Source organism: Neoarius graeffei, chromosome 4 (genome assembly GCF_027579695.1).
Source record: "Neoarius graeffei isolate fNeoGra1 chromosome 4, fNeoGra1.pri, whole genome shotgun sequence".
Taxonomy (NCBI): Eukaryota; Metazoa; Chordata; class Actinopteri; order Siluriformes; family Ariidae; genus Neoarius; species Neoarius graeffei.
The window spans coordinates 116,458,819-116,479,066 of record NC_083572.1 but is presented as its reverse complement, the minus strand read 5'-3'; the positions used below and the strand labels follow the sequence as shown (position 1 = coordinate 116,479,066).

The 20,248-nt window shown below is 44.4% G+C and overlaps 1 protein-coding gene across 13 annotated transcripts in view; it reads right to left on the bottom strand.

The window, feature by feature from the left end:
* itpr1a (inositol 1,4,5-trisphosphate receptor, type 1a) overlaps positions 1-20,248 on the bottom strand; it is a 209,600-nt gene that overhangs the window by 45,265 nt on the left and 144,087 nt on the right. For 8 of the 13 annotated variants that reach the window (XM_060920238.1, XM_060920240.1, XM_060920242.1 and 5 more), the window contains 17 exons: positions 16,968-17,103; positions 16,480-16,605; positions 15,497-15,625; positions 14,802-14,922; positions 13,446-13,630; positions 13,206-13,354; positions 12,945-13,056; positions 11,485-11,520; positions 10,467-10,514; positions 10,181-10,310; positions 8,957-9,120; positions 8,663-8,843; positions 5,537-5,790; positions 5,246-5,446; positions 4,814-4,924; positions 3,442-3,537; positions 2,077-2,202 (listed from right to left, as the gene is read on the bottom strand). In XM_060920238.1, coding sequence (XP_060776221.1) covers positions 2,077-2,202; positions 3,442-3,537; positions 4,814-4,924; positions 5,246-5,446; positions 5,537-5,790; positions 8,663-8,843; positions 8,957-9,120; positions 10,181-10,310; positions 10,467-10,514; positions 11,485-11,520; positions 12,945-13,056; positions 13,206-13,354; positions 13,446-13,630; positions 14,802-14,922; positions 15,497-15,625; positions 16,480-16,605; positions 16,968-17,103 — 2,305 coding nt within the window. The remainder of the gene's footprint in view (positions 1-2,076; positions 2,203-3,441; positions 3,538-4,813; positions 4,925-5,245; positions 5,447-5,536; positions 5,791-8,662; positions 8,844-8,956; positions 9,121-10,180; positions 10,311-10,466; positions 10,515-11,484; positions 11,521-12,944; positions 13,057-13,205; positions 13,355-13,445; positions 13,631-14,801; positions 14,923-15,496; positions 15,626-16,479; positions 16,606-16,967; positions 17,104-20,248) is intronic. The other 5 variants (XM_060920244.1, XM_060920250.1, XM_060920251.1 and 2 more) reach the window with 3 other exon arrangements.

Below are 20,248 nucleotides of genomic sequence, written 5' to 3'. Positions count from 1 at the left end.
TAAGCGCAGCGCGCGGAAGCGCTGGCGCTGCTGTTCTGGGGTGCGCCCTACGTGCTGGAGGACGGCCCGGCGGAGGTCCGCGTAGGCCAGCCGGCAGTCGGCGGGGAGCTGTAGCGCCGCCAGCTGTGCTTCTCCCGTGAGCAGGGGGAGGAGGCGCGCCGCGCGCTGCTCCATCGGCCACCCCGAGGCTTCGGCGACCTGCTCAAAGAGCATGATGAACGCCTCGGGGTCGTCCTGCGGGCCCATCTTGGTGACGGTGAGGGGAGACGGGCCCGCGGCAGGAGCGCTGGTGGACCCCACCGACGCGAGGAGGTGCCGGAACACCTGGCGATCTTCTTGTTGGGCCAACACCAGGGCCTCGAACCGCTCTTCTTGCTCCTTTCGGAGGGTGAGTAGCGCCTGGTGCTGGCTTTGCTGGGCCGTGGCGAGGGCGTGGATCAGTTCAGCGAACGGGGAGGACTCCATGGGGCTGAGAGGCTGCTGTGCTCCAGGTCCTGGGTTTCGGCACCACTGTAACAGTTCTAACGAAGGGGTGGAGCACAGAGGACGGCAGGACAGAGATGAGGTTGGTTAATATGGCTTTTATTGCTACACTTTTCAGTGAACAACTTCCCACTCAGACACACACACACACAACCAGCGTCTGGTCTGGAGATGAGCTCCCTCCGCTCTCACTCTCCCTCCTCATATAGGGCGCGGTCGCTGGGAAGACACACAAACACAGGTTAATTGCTCTCAGGTGAAGTGATTCTGCCACTTACCTTCCCTGACTCCGCCCTCCTGTCACAGACCGGCGCTTGACCACGCCCCCGCTGCCACAATTAGGTTACTGGAACAAACTCTCTGAATATTTCTACCTTTTTGTTGAGCTCGGGGAACAGACACAGTCTCAGTGTAGTGGACCCTGAGTGACGACTCTGTGCAGCTAGCAGACAGTCGGTTTAGCCTGTTCGTCTGCTCCCTGGCCTTGGCTCTGGATTGTCAGGAATTAACTAGGCCTGTTCTGAGACTATGACCTATGCTGCAGGAAATGAGAGCAGCACCTTCCCGAGTGGGATGGATACCGTCCCGCCCTAACAGGCCAGCAGTGCCCTCAAAATTAGCCCAATTATCTATAAAGCCCACACTGTTTTCAGAGCACCACCTGGACAGCCAGCAGTTCAGCGACCATAACCTGCTGTAAGCTACATCGCCACGCCACATTGGGATGGGGCCAGAGCATACTACAGCATCAGACATCGCCTTCGCTAATTTAAACACCTCTACAAAGTTACTCTTAGTAACCTCAGACTGACAAAGGTGTATATCATTAGCTCCTGCATGGATAACTATCTTTGAGAACCTGTACTTGCCTAGGACCCTAAGATTACCTGCTATGTCCGGCACCCTGGCTCCCGGTATACACCTGACTAAAGCTGCTGGTGCCCCTAAAGGCTGAGCTAATTTCACGTGCCGTATGATAGAGTCCCCTATAATCAGAGCTCTTTCAGGTTTCTCAGTGGGTGCATCACTGAGGAGAGCAAACCTGTTCGACACGTGAAGTGGAGAGGAGTGGTGCTCCCATTTGGCTCTACGCTTATGCTACCGAATTGTCACCCATTCACCCCGCTATGAGGACTCTAATGCCAGAGTTGGGGATTACTAACTCCACCTAGGGCATCCAGACTTTCCCCTACAGAAACTACACTGCTCTCATTCTCAATAGTCTTCTCTAAAGTCTGGATATGTACCTCCAAAACTGCAATCTTCTCTGTCAGAGAGCTAACTAATCTGCACTTATCACAAATAAAGCTGTCACTAGCGACGGAGGAAGAATGACTAAACATCCTGCACTCGGCACACTGAACAGGCTGAAGATGTGCCATGATGAAAGGATTCACGTACCTTAATCGAAGATCTGTTGATATTAAAGCAGATCTGATGTGGATGGCCTCTGCTTGTGGTCTTTACGCAGGAGGAGAAAAAAGAAAGCTTCCGGTCTTGGCGTTCTTCCGAAAAAAATTTTAAATGCGGAAAAAGGAACACCAAAGTGAAAGTGACAATAATGTGTGAGTTTGTGTGTGTGTGTGTGTTTACCTGATGTGCAAGTATGTAGATATTGTGGCCAACATTTCGAGGTGAAGCAGCATGTTCCTCTGCATTCTCCTCATCATCATCAAAGTCTGTCTCTCCCTGCTGATATGCCTTCTTTATCACCTCCACCTGCAGCGTACAGACATACAGTCACTCTGCCTTTACTCTGTTCTTTAATTTAAATATGTGTCCATTTGTCACAATAATGTTCTTTGTTTCTTTAATTTACATCTTCATGTGTGACAGTGAAATGCAGTGTGATGGTGATGCGCCGTGTGTGACAGTGATGCGCCATGGGTGACAGTGATGCGCCGTGGGTGACAGTGATGCGCCGTGGGTGACAGTGATGCGCCGTGGGTGACAGTGATGCGCCGTGGGTGACAGTGATGCGCCGTGGGTGACAGTGATGCGCCGTGGGTGACAGTGAAATGCAGTGTGATGGTGATGCGCCGTGGGTGACAGTGATGCGCCGTGGGTGACAGTGATGCGCCGTCGGTGACAGTGATGCGCCGTGGGTGACAGTGATGCGCCGTGGGTGACAGTGATGCGCCGTGGGTGACAGTGATGCGCCGTGGGTGACAGTGATGCGCCGTCGGTGACAGTGATGCGCCGTGGGTGACAGTGATGCGCCGTCGGTGACAGTGATGCGCCGTGGGTGACAGTGATGCGCCGTGGGTGACAGTGATGCGCCGTGGGTGACAGTGATGCGCCGTGGGTGACAGTGATGCGCCGTGGGTGACAGTGATGCGCCGTCGGTGACAGTGATGCGCCGTGGGTGACAGTGATGCGCCGTGGGTGACAGTGATGCGCCGTGGGTGACAGTGATGCGCCGTGGGTGACAGTGATGCGCCGTGGGTGACAGTGATGCGCCGTGGGTGACAGTGATGCGCCGTCGGTGACAGTGATGCGCCGTGGGTGACAGTGATGCGCCGTCGGTGACAGTGATGCGCCGTGGGTGACAGTGATGCGCCGTGGGTGACAGTGATGCGCCGTGGGTGACAGTGATGCGCCGTGGGTGACAGTGATGCGCCGTCGGTGACAGTGATGCGCCATGGGTGACAGTGATGCGCCGTGGGTGACAGTGATGCGCCGTGGGTGACAGTGATGCGCCGTGGGTGACAGTGATGCGCCGTGGGTGACAGTGAAATGCAGTGTGATGGTGATGCGCCGTGGGTGACAGTGATGCGCCGTGGGTGACAGTGATGCGCCGTGGGTGACAGTGATGCGCCGTGGGTGACAGTGATGTTACTCTGCTCTTTAATTTGTCTGTGTTTGATGTCGATGTGCCATGTGTGTGGCAGTGCTGTTCTTTTGGTCATTAATTTATCTATCTGTGTGTGACAGTAGCTGTACACTGTATCACCTCACCAGCTCTTTGGGTCGCATGTTGTAAAGGATCCTCTCTGCGTTCTCACTGTCATGGCGACTCTCCATGATGGCCAACAACAGCTTGGAGGCGTTATTCTGGACAAGACAGAAAGAGATTAATTACCAATTATAAAGCAAATAAATTAAACTCAAATAGCATGCTACTGACAGGTGTTTCTTGTTGTCCAGATGTGCCCTGTTAGACTGATTGTTCAAATAATTAATATCTCTCAATATCTACTCTTGGTTTGAGCTCTGGGTTTCATCTGTGAAGACTGCATTTACTGTTAAAAAGGATAAACCAACATGGAGAACAGAGAGCTGTCTACAGGATAAAAGCAAGCCATTTTGAAGTTGATAAAAAGAGAGAAATGCTCAACTAAAACATGTACCATAACTAAACTGTTGTGATTGTATGAGCTGATGTTTGTTCTTTGTTTGAATATTCTTTGTCTGGGTGTTTTGTCCGCCGGTTGTGGCGTAGCTCCGGACCCAGTTTTGGGCGTCGGTTTCCTTCGGGCCCTGGTCCGCTGTGGGTGATGCCTGTGCTCCTCACTATGGACTGCAGTGAGCTTGTTACTCTTTTTAACATTAGAGTTGTCCAGCGCTCTGTGCTTGGTGCGGCGTTCCAGACGATGCTGCCCAGCGGTGTCGCAGCGGGTGTGCAGGTGGTTTCTGACATACCTTCGTGCATCTTTTGGTGAGACTGTGGGCAGCTACGCCACTGGAATTATATCCTGACCCTCTTTTGGTGGATTTTTTTTCTCATTTTTTCTGCCTAATTGTAAAGCGACCTTGGGTGTGATAAAGGCGCTATATAAATTGAAATTATTATTATTATTATTATACATTAAAACACACTGTAGCCTAGAATTCGTGACCTTCAGTGTAACTAAAATTTATTGTTTAAGTGCAGGATTAACATCACACTATAAAATGAAAGATCAATGGAAATTTGAGGAAATCAAATGATAACATTAACTGTTGCACAATAAGCTAATTTTAACATAGTTTTATAAATAAAAAATTATTTATACAGCACTTTTAACAACAGACATTGTCCCAGAGCATCTTTGCAGAAATCACAAACCAGAGACGGCAGTGGTGAGGAAAAACTCTCTGAGACGCCAGATTATAAATAATTACAGGCGCAGAAGAGTTGAGACGAACAGGACTGGAGTGTCTACAGGATGTTCAGTCTGAGAAAATTACAGCAGCAGTGAGACAAATCTACAGCTCTATGACCCACAGCAGCAGGTGCATCACAAGTGCAATATTATACCTAGCGAATTAAAACAATGGGTATGTAATGTGTGTGTGTGTGTGTGTGTGTGTGTGTGTGTGTGAGATATGTGAGAGTGAAGCTGGTCACCTTCAGCTCCAGCACCAGGTCCATCCTCTTCCTCCCAAGTGGATTGATGTCATTCAGGATCAGAGCAATGATGATGTCGATGCCATTAGACTCGTGAGTGGCAATGCAGTTCTACACACACACACACACACACACACACACACACACACACACACACACACACAAATTTATTTCATAAAACCTCAGCTGACTGTGTATGATCATCTATGAAATGTACCTGGTTGTCATGGTGATGGTGTGTAACTGTTAATAAGTGGTGATGTATGTACATGTCCGTACACGGTGATAGTGTGTACCTGGCTGTCATGGTTATGGTGTGGACCTGTTTATACCTTGTGATGGCATGTTCCTGCTTATTATACATGGTGGTGATGTGTACCTGGTTATACGTGGTGATGGTGTCTACCTGGCTGTCACGGTGATGGTGTGTACCTGATTGTCATGGCAGGGTCCCTGACAGTACTCCGTGAGGCTCTCTACAGTCTGATTAATGAGAGCAACATTGTGCTGGTTGATGTAGAGCCCCAGCAGGCCCAGACCCCCTGTGGTGCTGCCACAGATACAGTCGAGGAACTGCAGCGTCTCACACACCAGGTTATAGTTATTCTTATTGTTCTGACAACGCAGGAAGTTCTGTGTGAGAAGAAATAACACGTATCATACACACAAACCAAATACTGCACGTGTACACACACACACACACACACACACACACACACACACCTGAAGGTCTCTGTTGTGGTTCTCACACAACAACTGAAGGAAGCGCAGGATTGGCTGCATGATAAGGATGACCGGGCTCATCTCACCTTGCTCCGCCCCCTTGTCCCCACCTCCCTTGTCCCCATCAGCATGACCGTATGCCTCTTCAGGATCAGCATCACGGCGGTATGAGCCAAATGCCTTTTTAGTCACTGCAGATGCTTCCAGGAGCTGTTCCCGAGCATCATCTGTCACCATGACCACAGAGTCCTTTCCTAAACAAGGAAAAACCTATCTGTTCTGGATTCGGGCACAATCTGAAACCACCCTGACACCCTACAGAGTGCACTTTAGCCTCTACACACAATACAGCACACTTTATATTTCAAAATGATGGCTCTCTAACATCTGTACTGTGCACTATATACAGGATATCAAACAGGAAAAACATCTTTTTTCTTTCACACTTACTTTTCCTGTTGTCCTCTCACACACACACACACACACACACACACACACACACACACACACACACACACTCTTCCCTTCTTCTCAGTCATAAATTTTTCAACTTAATTTTATTTGTATTGCAGTTTTAACAGTGAACATTTTGACAAAGCAGCTTTACAGAAATATTCATGTTATCAATTTATACTTTTTCTCTAATGATCAAGTCAGAGGTGACGACAGTGAGAAAAAACTCTGAGATGACTTGAGGAATAAACCTTGAGAGAAACCAAACTCAAAAGGGAACCCATCCTCATATGCCTGACCCCAGATAGTGTGATAAGAAATCATTTCACTTCTATAACTACAGTTAGGTCCATAAATATTTGGACAGAGGCAACATTTTTCTAATTTTGGTTCTGTACATTACCACAATGCATTTTGAACAAAACAATTCAGATGCAGTTGAAGTTCAGACTTTCAGCTTTAATTCAGTGGGTTGAACAAAATGATTGCATACAAATGTGAGGAACTAAAGCATTTTTTAAACACAATCCCTTCATTTCAGGGGCTCAGAAGTAATTGGACAAATTAAATAATTGTAAATAAAATGTTCATTTCTGGGTGGCACGGTGGTGTAGTGGTTAGCACTGTCGCCTCACAGCAAGAAGGTCCGGGTTCGAGCCCCGTGGCCGGCGAGGGCCTTTCTGTGCGGACTTTGCATGTTCTCCCCGTGTCCGCGTGGGTTTCCTCCGGGTGCTCCGGTTTCCCCCACAGTCCAAAGACATGCAGGTTAGGTTAACTGGTGACTCTAAATTGAGCGTAGGTGTGAATGTGAGTGTGAATGGTTGTCTGTGTCTATGTGTCAGCCCTGTGATGACCTGGCGACTTGTCCAGGGTGAACCCCGCCTTTCGCCCGTAGTCAGCTGGGATAGGATCCAGCTCGCCTGCGACCCTGTAGAACAGGATAAAGCGGCTAGAGATAATGAGATGAGATGTTCATTTCTAATACTTGGTTGAAAACCCTTTGTTGGCAATGACTGCCTGAAGTCTTGAACTCATGGACATCACCAGACGCTGTGTTTCCTCCTTTTTAATGCTCTGCCAGGCCTTTACTGCAGCGGTTTTCAGTTGCTGTTTGTTTGTTGGCCTTTCTGTCTGAAGTTTAGTCTTTAACAAGTGAAATGCTGCTCAATTGGGTTGAGATCAGGTGACTGACTTGGCCATTCAAGAATATTCCACTTCTTTGCTTTAATAAACTCCTGGGTTGCTTTGGCTTTATGTTTTTGGGTCATTGTCCATCTGTATTATGAAACGCCGACCAATCAGTTTGGCTGGATTTGAGCACACAGTATGTCTCTGAATACCTCAGAATTCATCCGGCTGCTTCTGTCCTGTGTCACATCATCAATAAACACTAGTGACCCAGTGACACTGGCAGCCATGCATGCCCAAGCCATCACACTGCCTCCACCGTGTTTTACAGATGATGTGGTATGCTTTGGATCATGAGCTGTACCACGCCTTCGCCATACTTTTTTCTTTCCATCATTCTGGTAGAGGTTGATCTTGGTTTCATCTGTCCAAAGAATGTTCTTCCAGAACTGTGCTGGCTTTTTTAGATGTTTTTTTTTTTAGCAAAGTCCAATCTAGCCTTTTTATTCTTGAGGCTTATGAGTGGCTTGCACCGTGCAGTGAACCCTCTGTATTTACTTTCATGCAGTCTTCTCTTTATGGTAGATTTGGATATGGATATGCCTACCTCCTGGAGAGTGTTGTTCACTTGGTTGGCTGTTGTGAAGGGGTTTCTCTTCACCATGGAAATTATTCTGCGATCATCCACCACTGTTGTCTTCTGTGGGCGTCCAGGTCTTTTTGCACTGATGAGTTCACCAGTGCTTTCTTTCTTTCTCAGGATGTACCAAACTGTAGATTTTGCCACTCCTAATATTGTAGCAATTTCTCGGATGGGTTTTTTCTGTTTTCGCAGCTTAAGGATGGCTTGTTTCACCTGCATGGAGAGGTCCTTTGACCGCATGTTTTCTTCACGGCAAAATCTTCCAAATGCAAGCACCACACCTCAAATCAACTCCAGGCCTTTTATCTGCTTAATTGAGAATGACATAACGAAGGAATTGCCCACACCTGCCCATGAAATAGCCTTTGAGTCAATTGTCCAATTACTTTTGGTCCCTTTAAAAACAGGGTGGCACATGTTAAGGAGCTGAAACTCCTAAACCCTTCATCCAGTTTTAATGTGGATCCCCTCAAATGAAAGCTGAAAGTCTGGACTTTATGTCTATGTCCATTATATAACTATAACTTGAATATGTTTCAGTAAACAGGTAAAAAAAAACAAAATTTGTGTCAGTGTCCAAATATATATGGACCTAACTGTATATACTATGGAGACAAAAAGTGCAATTGTGTGAAATTATGAGAATCAGAGTTATTTCTGACTTCACTCCAGTTTTAATCTAAAGTCTATTACATGGAACTGAAGTTATTAACAGTTCAGTGATGGAGACTTGAGTGCAAACTGTTTGTATGGTTTCTGTGTTGTACCATCCAGAGTACTCAACTGATCTGAAATTAAATTTTTTATTTAGTTGTTTTTTCATTCATTTTGTCTTTCTCCATAAAGTTCAACCTATTTATTTCTTTTTTAGACTGAAGAGATGCTGATGTTACATGGCTGACCTCTACGCCGTTGAGGTACATCTCGGTCACCATGGTCATCACGGCGCTTGTTACCAAGGTCACTGGTGTTTACGGTAACCGTGGCTTTGATCTCCAGCTGGGCAGCTTTCATTCGGTCATAAAACACCCGGAAGAACTTCTCTGACTTTTTATCTTCGGTAAGACGTTTAAAAAACGAACGCTGCGGTAAAAGAGACACACACACACACACACATTACATCACCCCACACACACACACACACACACACACACACACACACACACACGAGTTATACGCTCCGAGTCCATTCTGACCTGTATAGTCGTGTTCCCGCCCTCCAGCAGAGCAATAGCCAATAGAATGCTCTCATGAAAGACGCGGTCACTGTTTGTGTTCATGATGAGATCAATGACTAGATCAGATGCCCCCTCACGGTCCAAATGACACTGTACTTCTGTTAAAGACATCTCAGCTCGACCTACACACACACAAAAGCGCTATAAAAATAAACTTGACTTGACAAAGACACACACTGTCACATTATTACAGCACACATTCCGATAATATTTATGATAGAAGATGTAACAAAGGTAATATCTGGAACCATTACAACAATATAACTACCATTCCAACAGAACCGTTACACCAGTAAAACCATTATTCCAGAAAATAAACATTACTCCAGTGCAACAATTACTCCAACAGAACCATTACTCAAACAAACCTTCCATTCTAATAAAACCAGTACTTCAATAGAACCATTAATGCAGTGGAACTGTTACTCCAGAAAAAACGTTACTCTAATAAAACTCCCATTCCAATGGAACCAATACACCATTGGAACCATTACTCCAGTAAAGCCATTATTCCAGGAAAAAAAAACCCAACCACATTACTCCAGTGGAACCATTACTGCAATAGGACAATTACTCCAGAAAAAACATTACTCCAATAGAACAATTACTCTAACATAACTACATTAACACATTTCAAAAATGTTGGGACAGGGGCATGTCCCACTGTGTTACATCACCTTTACTTAAAAAAAAAATCCCCTAAATTGTTGAAGTTTTGAAAGTTAAATTCTTTCCCATTCTTGGTTGATATACAACTTCAATTGCTCAACAGTCCGGGGTCTCTGTTGTATTTTGCACTTCATAATGCACCACACATTTTCAATGGGAGGCAGGCAGGCCAGTTTAGCACCTGTACTCTTTTACTACGAAGCCACACTGTTGTAAAATATACAGAATGTGACTTGGCATTGTCTTGCTGGAATAAATAGGGACAGCCCTGAAAAAAAGTGCCATCTGGATGGCAGCATGTTGCTCCAAAACCTGTATGTAGTAATAGTTCCATTGGTGTAATTGTTCGGTTAGAATGGGAGGTTTATTGGGGCTGCACAATAAAAACATTACTCTAGTAGAACAATTACTCAAAAAGAATCATGATGTCAACTGAATCATTACTACAATAAAAAAACATGACTCCAGTGGAACCATTACTCCAGCAGATGTACCCATTAAAAATTGACCTACTTGACTGGTTCTTGTTTGGACCTGCAGGTGTGAGTCCTGTGTTGGTGAAGGTGGTCAGACTGTCTCTTCTCCCGCCACTCCTGAAGTTACCATAGTAACGGTTCACAAGTAACTGCCTCAGAGCCTCACCCTGGGAGAATATGTACATTAGTCCGTGTGTGTGTGTGTGTGTGTGTGTGTGTGTGTGTGTGTGTGTGTGTGTGTAAAACAAGTGCAGAGTTTTATGAGCCCATGAACCCAGACCCCAGGATTGAGGGGTAAAAGGTCAGGGGTCATGGGGACATACCCTTCTGTGATCCTCCTGCTGTTTTGGTGGCAGATTCACATCCACCTGCTGAGTGAGTGAGTAGAGCAGAACACTAATGCAGGGTTAATCATCACCACCATGCAGAGTGAACACACACACACACACGCACACACACACACACACACCGCATCATGCAACTCACTGTTTAAACCATGTGTATTGAGAAGATTAGTGAAAAGCTCACGATGAAACGGAGCAGTAAAAAAGGAAAGAGGAAGATCTACTGAACAGGTGTAGTGTTTAACGTTTAATGTTTCTACACCTGCAGTAGTTATAGAACTTACACATTAATTTAGAAAATATTCTGATTTGTAGTACTGCTCTGGGTGACACGGTGGCAATGTGGTTAGTGTTCCCTCCTCAAAGCTCCAAGGTCCATGATTACATGCATGCGCACACACAGTAATTTAGTATAGTCAATCCGCATACCTATATGGTATGGAGGAGGTGGGAGGAAACTGGAAAACCCAGAGAAATCCCATATGGGTTTCCCCCACATGAGGAGAACATGAGAAACTGCACACAGACAGTAACCCAAGCTCAGAGTCGAACCGGGAGGCATGAGGAGACAATGCTACACACTGCACCACTGTGACGACATCAGATCTTACAGGTATAACCCTGACTCAGTAAAAGGGGTTTCACCTGGACTAATGCAACATACAGGTAATGTCTGAATTATGCATCAAGAGGCACAAATATTAAAAATAAAACACAGTGTTTAATTTCTGTGATTAAAGTGACAACCTGTACCGATTACATCAACAGTATTCTATTTTTAATACTTCAACAGTTGCAGCAGTTCTAGGACGTTATATAAATACTATTTAAAGCACGTCAAGGCAGTGAGTTCAAAATATTCCCCCAAACACTTCCACACACACCTACACACTCACACACACTAAAAACACTACACATGAAGCTCTATACAGAAAAATGGAAGAGTCTGAGAAAACATCTAAAGGAGAAAGGACAAGATGAAGAAAAAAAACACAACCTCAGTCACATCCATCTCATCATCATATGCCATGAGCTGTAAGAGAGGAGTGAAGCATGGAGTTAGTGGGGTCAAGTTTACAGTACATGCATAAGAACATGCTTTATAGACACAAGCAGGAGTGAAGAGTGTGTGTGTGTGTGAGGACAGACTCTCAGCTCTTCACCAGTTCCACCAATCTGAATTAATCTGAACACTAAGGCCGAATCCCATTTCACCCCTTGGACCAACCCCTTGGCCCTTCCCCTCCATTTTGCACGTTCACGTGAAGGGGTAGGGGTATCCCAATCCCAGTTAACGCGGAGGGGTAGGGGAAGGGGTAGGGCTTCTGTACCCCTCCAAACGGAGATTTTCCTGGAGCTGACTCCGAACGAAGGGGTTTGAGTGATTTCCCACAATGCCATGCGGATTTCAGCGAGATTTCATGCGGATTTCAGAAAGATGGCGGTTCCCGCGGCGAAAGATTGTCATAAATGTATTTTCTCCATTATTTACGTGTTTTAAGTTGTTATCCAGAGGAAACACGCCGCTTGATTCGCTTTCGAGCTGAGAATGAGCAGCGATTTCTGAAATCCAAGCTGCTGCTAAAAAGCTTTGGGAGTGAGTATTGTTTTCGGTTGCTTGACTGCGTACGTTTTGTTCTGTTATTCTCGCTTTTATTGTTTACATGAGTGTTCTGACACCTCATTCTGTCGGATGTGGTGCACGAAGCGCCAAAGATATCCCATTCAGTGGTGTTAGTTAACAAATCACACCCTGCCAGCAGAGATTTCTGGTTCTGACTGTAGCGGCTGGTCGCAGCCAATGACGCATTTGGTCGCGTTTTGCTAACGTAAACGCTGACGGAGGTACGCGATGATGTATGCAATCGTTGAAGGGCTATCCCAATACGTAGGGGTTGAATTTCAAGCCCTATCCCTTGTAGCTCAGTTTCAAGGGGAAGGGCCAAGGGGAAGGGGGAGTGGTAGGGGTAGGGGTAGAAATTAGAATTGGGATTGGGCCAAAGTGAGTCTAAACATGAGGGCAGGAGGCGTGGCTTACAGGGGTCCAGTTAATATCAGAGGGTACAGATCAAGTGTCAGTCACTCTAGATTCACATGTCAATCAGCTCATCTGCTGTTTCTACTGGAGGAAAAAGAAGACTCTTGGTGCAGGTCTGAGTGATGATTATCCGTAGCTGTGTAATCTGATGTTGAAATGTGGAGCTTCTTCACAGAACGAACACACAGTTAATCAGGTGCAGCAGCTCACATGCTGATTATTCTTATTTAACAGATTACTGAAATGAATCTTGCTGAAATTGTATTGGAATAGGCCTGAATCAGTTTATTGTAATGTAGGAGTGTCCATGAAGATGTTTTAGTCTGAATGAGAGCTCATTAACAGATTTATAAATAAACTTCCCAGGCTGATGAGAGATGTTCAGCTCATTAAAGTCCTCACATCTCGACTACGCGTACCTTTTCTCCATATCCTCGGTCTTTGGTCATCATTTCTCGGAGTGTCTGCAGAACTTTGATGCACAGACGCTCCTCGTTCTCCTCCAGCAGCTGCTTTGTGTGTTTTATCAGCCTGTTTTATCACAAACACATGAACTACGACTGAGCAAATACCACCGGGGTTTAAGACGTGTCTGTGGTGTTTTCTGACGTGCGGGTAAAAAGTGAACTCAGTAGTGAATAATGTTTATTAGTGTTTGTGTAAATGTGTGAAGTGCGTACTTGCAGATGAATCCTCCGCTCTCACACTTGCGATGAGCTTCAGTGTGTTCAGGAAACAGCAGCTCCGGACGATGGAGAACATCCACCAACACAGACAGCTCCGCCTGGACCAGAGGCCTCAAACGCTCCTCTAACGCTGAGACTATGTCCTACACACACACACACACACACACATACAGAATAAACACACTGTAGAGGTGTATAAGAATGTAACACAGGTTGTGGTGGTCACATGATCACCTGGAGCCTCTCGATGATGTTGCGGTAGTCTCTGGAGGCCGTGAGGACCGAGTCTCTCCGAGCAGCGTTACGAGCAGACAGTCTCCAGCTCAGAGCAGTCTTCTGAACGATGTTGTTGGACTTGATGAACAGATTATTCACCTGACAGTCCAGATCCACTGGGATAGCAATCGCTCGCCCTTTAGCTGCGAATCAGATTTAATGGTTTATATTAGGGTTCCTTCACATACACAGTAATTAGTGTCCGAACAGAACCCTGGTGTGGTTCTTTCGGCATGTGGAAACAGAGCAGCCACACTCAGGTCAGACAGCATCTGAGCAAGGTGGTCTACACCTGCATCCAGGTAAACTCTTGTGAGAAAGTGATTCGACTCTGAGTTGACTCACTGCAGGAAGTGAATCACACATGCGGTGTTTTGGGTTAAAGTGTGAGCTGCTAAAGTGAGTTACAACTCAGAGCTGCAGTGCTGCGGAAATGCCACGTGTTCTGGACATTTGGATGAACAGAAAGAAAAAAGAAACTAGAGATTTGACACACAAAATGTTTTCAACTCACTTTTTATATGATTATTTATTTAGCACCAACTCTGTGTTCTGCGCTCAGGTGATTTCTCTGATTTCTAAACACACTTGGTAAAGATTGATTTATCTTTTTTCTGAATGAATGACCAATTAATCAACTTGTTATATGAGGATGTTTTCAGCCCTACATACTCCTCAGGCAGTGTTTCGTGGTTTAATTATGTAAAGTATGAAAACAAATTAAATCCAAATAGCAAAAAAAAAAACACCAAAAGAATAAGTTTTACTGGTATTCAGACTGAACAACCAGATTAAGAGGTGTGAAAGTGCTCTTATGTCTGAATCTGTTGTTTTTAAAGATGTCATGACCAAAAGAGTCACTCCTGTTCATGACGGAATCAGTGACTCGTTCAATCATGTCTGAGATTCACTCCTCTCTCGTTCAGCAGACAGGCTCCAAGTCAGAGTTTAGCGAGTCCTGTCTGAGCTCATTTGGCGATTTCTATCATTTCTGTACATGCAGTAAAAGTACGTGTTGCACTTGGTGTGAATAATTCTTCTAAACATGGCTGTACAAGCTGTTTCACACCACTCAGGCTGTTAGCTGTCCGACTCGTCCAACTGCATGATCAGACTCTAATGAATGTGCAAATGAATGATTCTGAACGAATAACTGAACTAAAAAAACAGAGGTGACTCTCAGAGTCGTAATTACTGTCCATCACTGATCCACTGTTCAGGTGTGAACCCTTTAACCCTGATCTGATCTCCTCCGCTTTCAGACAGAGCGGATCTGATGAGATGGAGGATGTGTGTTGCTGGATGAGGTCTTACCCACGTCGCTCAGAACCTTTATACAGGCCTCCACACTGCCCTTCTGACTCGGGACCAGCCAGGTACAGTGATACACACGGAACACACCCTGCAGCAGCTGCACAAACACCGGCTGCCGGGTCTGAGGTACACACAAACACAAACAAACACCATCATCTCGAAGAGAAGATTAACAACCGACCCTCTGATAAGCCCCGCCCTGACAAACATTCACAGCCCAGACTCCACCCACAAGATCCCGATCTCTCAGCACTGCACTGACAATGATGCTGAGTTCTGCATTCTGATTGGTCAGAAGGTGTTGATTAATTTTCTATAACAGCAACTTTGACAGCAACACAGGTTTATATTAATTGGATAAATAATATAGTATGACATGTGATTCTTTAATAAATAAATAATTGTCATCTTTGGTAAGCTGCTGGGGTGTAAGAAGAATAAAACACTTGGGGAGATGCTGTTAGAGGAAAATAATCAACTTCAGGGTGGTAAAAGTAACTGTTTTGCATCGGGCTGTTTCACACCCTGTCCTTTATTTTCCTAAAACCGCACACCCTCAAGTGTTTTATAACTTTTGTGTTTTGTTTTTTGGTCAAAAGCTGTGAGGAACATATTCATGTTTTGGAATGTGGGAGGCAGCAGTAGTTCTACAGATCTTTACAGCTCTCTGATTGGCTGCTGTCAGTGTCCGTCACCTGCAGGCTGGTGCTCTGGTCCGAAAACGGCGAGCTGAAGAAGGTGGTGACGATGCTCATGATGGTCTCAGTCACATATCGCTCCAGAACCGTGTCTGCATGCTTACGGTCACTCGTGTTGTTACACACCTGCCAAGAGGAAACAAAGGTCATACAGAGGTCATGTAGAGGTCATATAGGTCACGTGGGTGTCTGACATCACAACAGAGACCCTGTTAACACCAGGTAATTTCATGCACCTTGATCTGGATGGTATTTATAAGATTTTAACCACTTGCAGTGTATTGCGTTGTTTATATAAATAAATCAATCAATCGTTCAAGACATACAGATGGATTAGCTGCTTTCCTGCTTCATTATTAATTTACATCAAATTGAGAAAATGTCAGTTTATATGTCACTGATGCTGAAATCATGGCTCCACGTTGTTCAGTGACAGAAAATCTGTCGTGTTGTTGGTTGTTAGTGTAAATGTTGAGTTACTCAAGATTCTAATGAAAAACAGTTTAGGTCAAGAAATTTGTTTGAATTACAGAAATTTCATAAGAGCTGAAATCACACAAAAGACTGATGTGATAAGATTTACTATCAGGCAATCAGGTGTAATGGTGTGAGGTGTGTTTTCACTGATTACAGGTGTGATTAGATCACAACACAGACTGTGTAAACGTGTGTAACTTTCTGTCCTGTGACCGTGTTTAGGTCTCCTCTGTTTCTGTTATTACACTACACACCTGGACTATTGAAAACTCACTATACACCTTTTTCAGATTATATTTCATTAGTTTTAATTCATTTAAGACATTAATATTTGATAAACTGTTGTAATGTTTTAAATTATTTTATTGACCTGTAGAACAGCCTGCTGCTGATGAAAGATTAAAACACTGTATCAGTACCTTCATCTAATGAACCAAAATAATAATAATAATAATAATAATAATAATAATAATAATAATAATGTGCGCTTTATGCGCTCTTACTCTGCAGATATCCACCAGGAAGTCATCAAACAGCTTCCACATATGATTACTGGTGTAGATCTCCTTCATCTCCACCTCCGTGTCCACGTAGCAGTGATTCAGGAAGTTCACATACGCCATCTTCACCTGAGAGAAACAAACTCACGACTGATTCATTTAGTTCTTCTTACAGCTGCATCTTCACTCACTGGTTAGCTTAGTTCTAAATGAAATCTAATGTTGCCATGACAACCATCCTCACTAACATTAACTTTAGTAAGTTCAGGGTTTTTTAGCTAGATTAGATAAAAGTTTCTAAGTATCATGTTGTTATTCTTTAATAATTTGCATGTCTAAGGTCTATGTTAGTGATATCACCGTCTGAAGTCACATGTAGCTCCGCCCCAAATCACTTTTATACAGAAGTACTGAAAAATCTTTAATGTTGTCTTCATTAAAACACACACACACACACACACACACACACACACACACACACACACACACACCTCAGGGATGCAGTCCTCATGTGTGACCACACGTACAATGTCATCCAGCGGGAGAAGAGAATTACACTTTATCTCTGTGTAGACGTTTTTACCCTCTGTACACACGGCCAACAGCTCCACCAGGTGGATATGATACCTGTCTCACACACACACACACACACTTAAGAGTTGTGCTGCACAGTTAATCATATTTAAATCACTAATATCTGGCATGCTCGATTAATAAAATTTACACCACGCTGCTGTTGAGTTCTGGACTCTGACTGGTCAGAAAGAGTTGATTAATTCTCTATTAACCTATAACGAGACTCTGGTGAGGGAATGACTGTTTATCACTGCTATAAGTGACAACAGGAACAAACTTCATTCACTAACGTCTCATAACATTAAATGTAACGATAAATAGATAAATGATGTCTTTATGTAATAAATTACAAACTGTACTCATGGGCACTGTAGGTACATTCAGTCCGTCTCTTTAAGAAACCACATTTCCCATCAGCCAACTTCCGCGTTGACCTACGTCACGCGTGGTCATCTACGTCACATCCTCCAGGAAGGCATAAACCACCCGGAAACTCCTAGCTCCTCCTCTTTTGGCGCCGTGATTTCAACACGGACACAGGGAGGAATCGCTCGCTCTGCGAGCAAACCCAAAAGACGTCTTTTCTTTTCTTTCTTGCAAGAATCAGAGTTTCGCGCTTTTCTTTGTTTACCTTTGGCCACGGTAGACTCTAAGATCGCGCGATTTCAAACTCAGCTTGAGTTTACAACCGGTTTTTCATTTGTTCCTTATAAGTACGTACTACTGCAGTCCAGGCAGTTATTTTAAAGTTAAGAAGCGACTGGATCCTTTTTAACTCAAAAGCTGTGCACATTGTTTGATCAGAGACTTTCTTTTCATCACAAGCGACCATGCGTCGGACCAAGAAGTTCTCTGCGCCTCACGGAAGCGACTCACGTGCTCCACAACGGCGAAACTCCAAAAGTCTCGGAACATCTCTTCATAATCTTGCTAGAGGCAAGATACTGAGTAAGACTTGGCATTTGGGCAAAACCTAGTCTTAGGAATTAGCTAAGGAACCTCAGGAACGGTTTGTTACACTGTAAACACGCAGCGTGTTGAATTGATTATTGTTTTGTTTTAATCTCTCAGTTGTTTTAATAGATAGGCTGTGCATGCTTCTCTTTATTCCTGACTAACCCTTTAATTTCCTTACCACACATTTTGACCTTATCAAGGTTTCAGTGGATTCAGTACTGTTATAAGCTAGTGAAATTACCCTACGGCTAATTTCTTTTGTCCCATTAGCATCCAAAGCTAAGTGTATTGTCTTAGAAACACGTGGCGGTCCTCCCCCACTCACAAACACACCTTAGCTAGCATCCCTTTGTCTTAGCTTAGCCACACGAGGTTAATCTAGGCCTACACAAACACGTGGTCACCAGGCCTGACACACACACAAACACGTGGTCACAGGCCTCACCTGGCCTCACAAATACACCTCAGTTAGCATCCCACGCTAGCTTATTTCTTTTGCTAGGCCATAGGCTTTACCACGTGGTTAACTCCTCCCCCACAAACACACGTGGAGTTAGCTACCAGAGCTAATCCTTTTTGTAGGCCACACACAAGGCCTCTCTCTCTCCCCACACACAAACACACCTTAGCTAGCTTCCCTTTGTCTTAGCTTAGCCACACAAGGCTAATTCCTTTGTTCTCCTCAAATCCCACGTAGTGATCCCTACACCACGTGGACACACACGAACATACCTAGCTAGCATCCCACGCTAGCCTTCTGCTCAGGCCATAGGGCCTTTCATTCACACACACACATCTCACACACACATCTCACTGTTTGTATATATTTCAACTGCCATTATCCATTTTTATCTTTGTTATAATAAATTCATTTATTATTGAAACTGTGTGTTTATTTGTGTTCCAATATCTCTGAAGTCCCCAATCTCCAAAGAATTCTAAAAGGTGCATATGATTTATGTAATATGGTAAGTGGTCATAATAATTTGGAATATACCATAATTTAGCTGTTTGGTAATTTATTATTAAGCACCAAAATTAATGGTATTAATTAACGAGACTGATTCATGAGACTGATTCCATGAGTGATTTAATGATAATATGAGACTGATTCAATGAAAATGATTCACTAAAAACGATTCAAATGAGACTGATTCAATTTTAATTATTAACCTTCAGATTTAATGAGATTGATCACTCAATTACCCAAACGCACCTACAGCACATTGCTGTGGTATGAGGGGAATAAAACACTGGGGACAGTCACACCACCCTGACAGTACAGTTTAAAACTTTTCTAAAAGTGGAATACAGTGGTGCTTGAAAGTTTGTGAACCTATCACCAGCATTATCACCATCACCACCATCATCACAATCACCATCATCATCATCACAGTTCATTAAGGTTTAACAATGGTGGTCCTGATAAAATGACAATAAATACTGCAGCTCTTTTTACTCTAATTTTTCCTGTAAGATGTTATAAAAGTCTGCTCTTAACTCTTTTTGGTAAAATTTAAAATCAGTGCATGTGTGAATCTGTGAGGAATGAATAATAATCAGCACTGTCAGTGCCTTTAGAACTGTGTGTGTGTGTCTATGACAGTGTAGTACTGATTATTGTATGAAGTTGTCCCCTCCTTGAATCGCCACCTTAACGTGGTGGAGGGGTTTGAGTGCCTCAGGGATTCTAGGAGCTACACTGCAAAAATTGAAAACTGAATTTGAGGAGAAAATTACTGAATACTAGTGAAATTATCTTCCTGCATGGACAGGTATTTTTACTTGATAAGACATCTTAGAATAAGTTGGTTGCAATCTAGAACTAAGTTTAATAATCTCAGAATTGGTGTCTTGTATTCTTATAATAGGAAATGCTACATGGTTTCAATGATTAAGATATTTTAATTTACTACGATATAATTTTTTGCAGCATATGTTGTTGGGGCATTTGCCCCTGGTAAGGTCTCCCAAGGCAAACAGGTCTTAGATGAGGGGTCAGACAAAGAGCGGTTCAAAATGACCCGAATGAAAGGAAAAACAGGTATCTAAGTACCCTGGCCCGGACCAGGGATGCCGGGGCCCCACCCTGGAGCCAGGCCTGGGGGAGAGGCTCGTTGACGAACACCTGGTGGCCGGGCCTATGTCCGTGAGGCCCGGCTGGGCCCAGCCCGAATGAGCAACACAAAACCACTCTCTTGTGGACCCACCACTCGCAGGAGGTGCCGGAAGGGTCCGG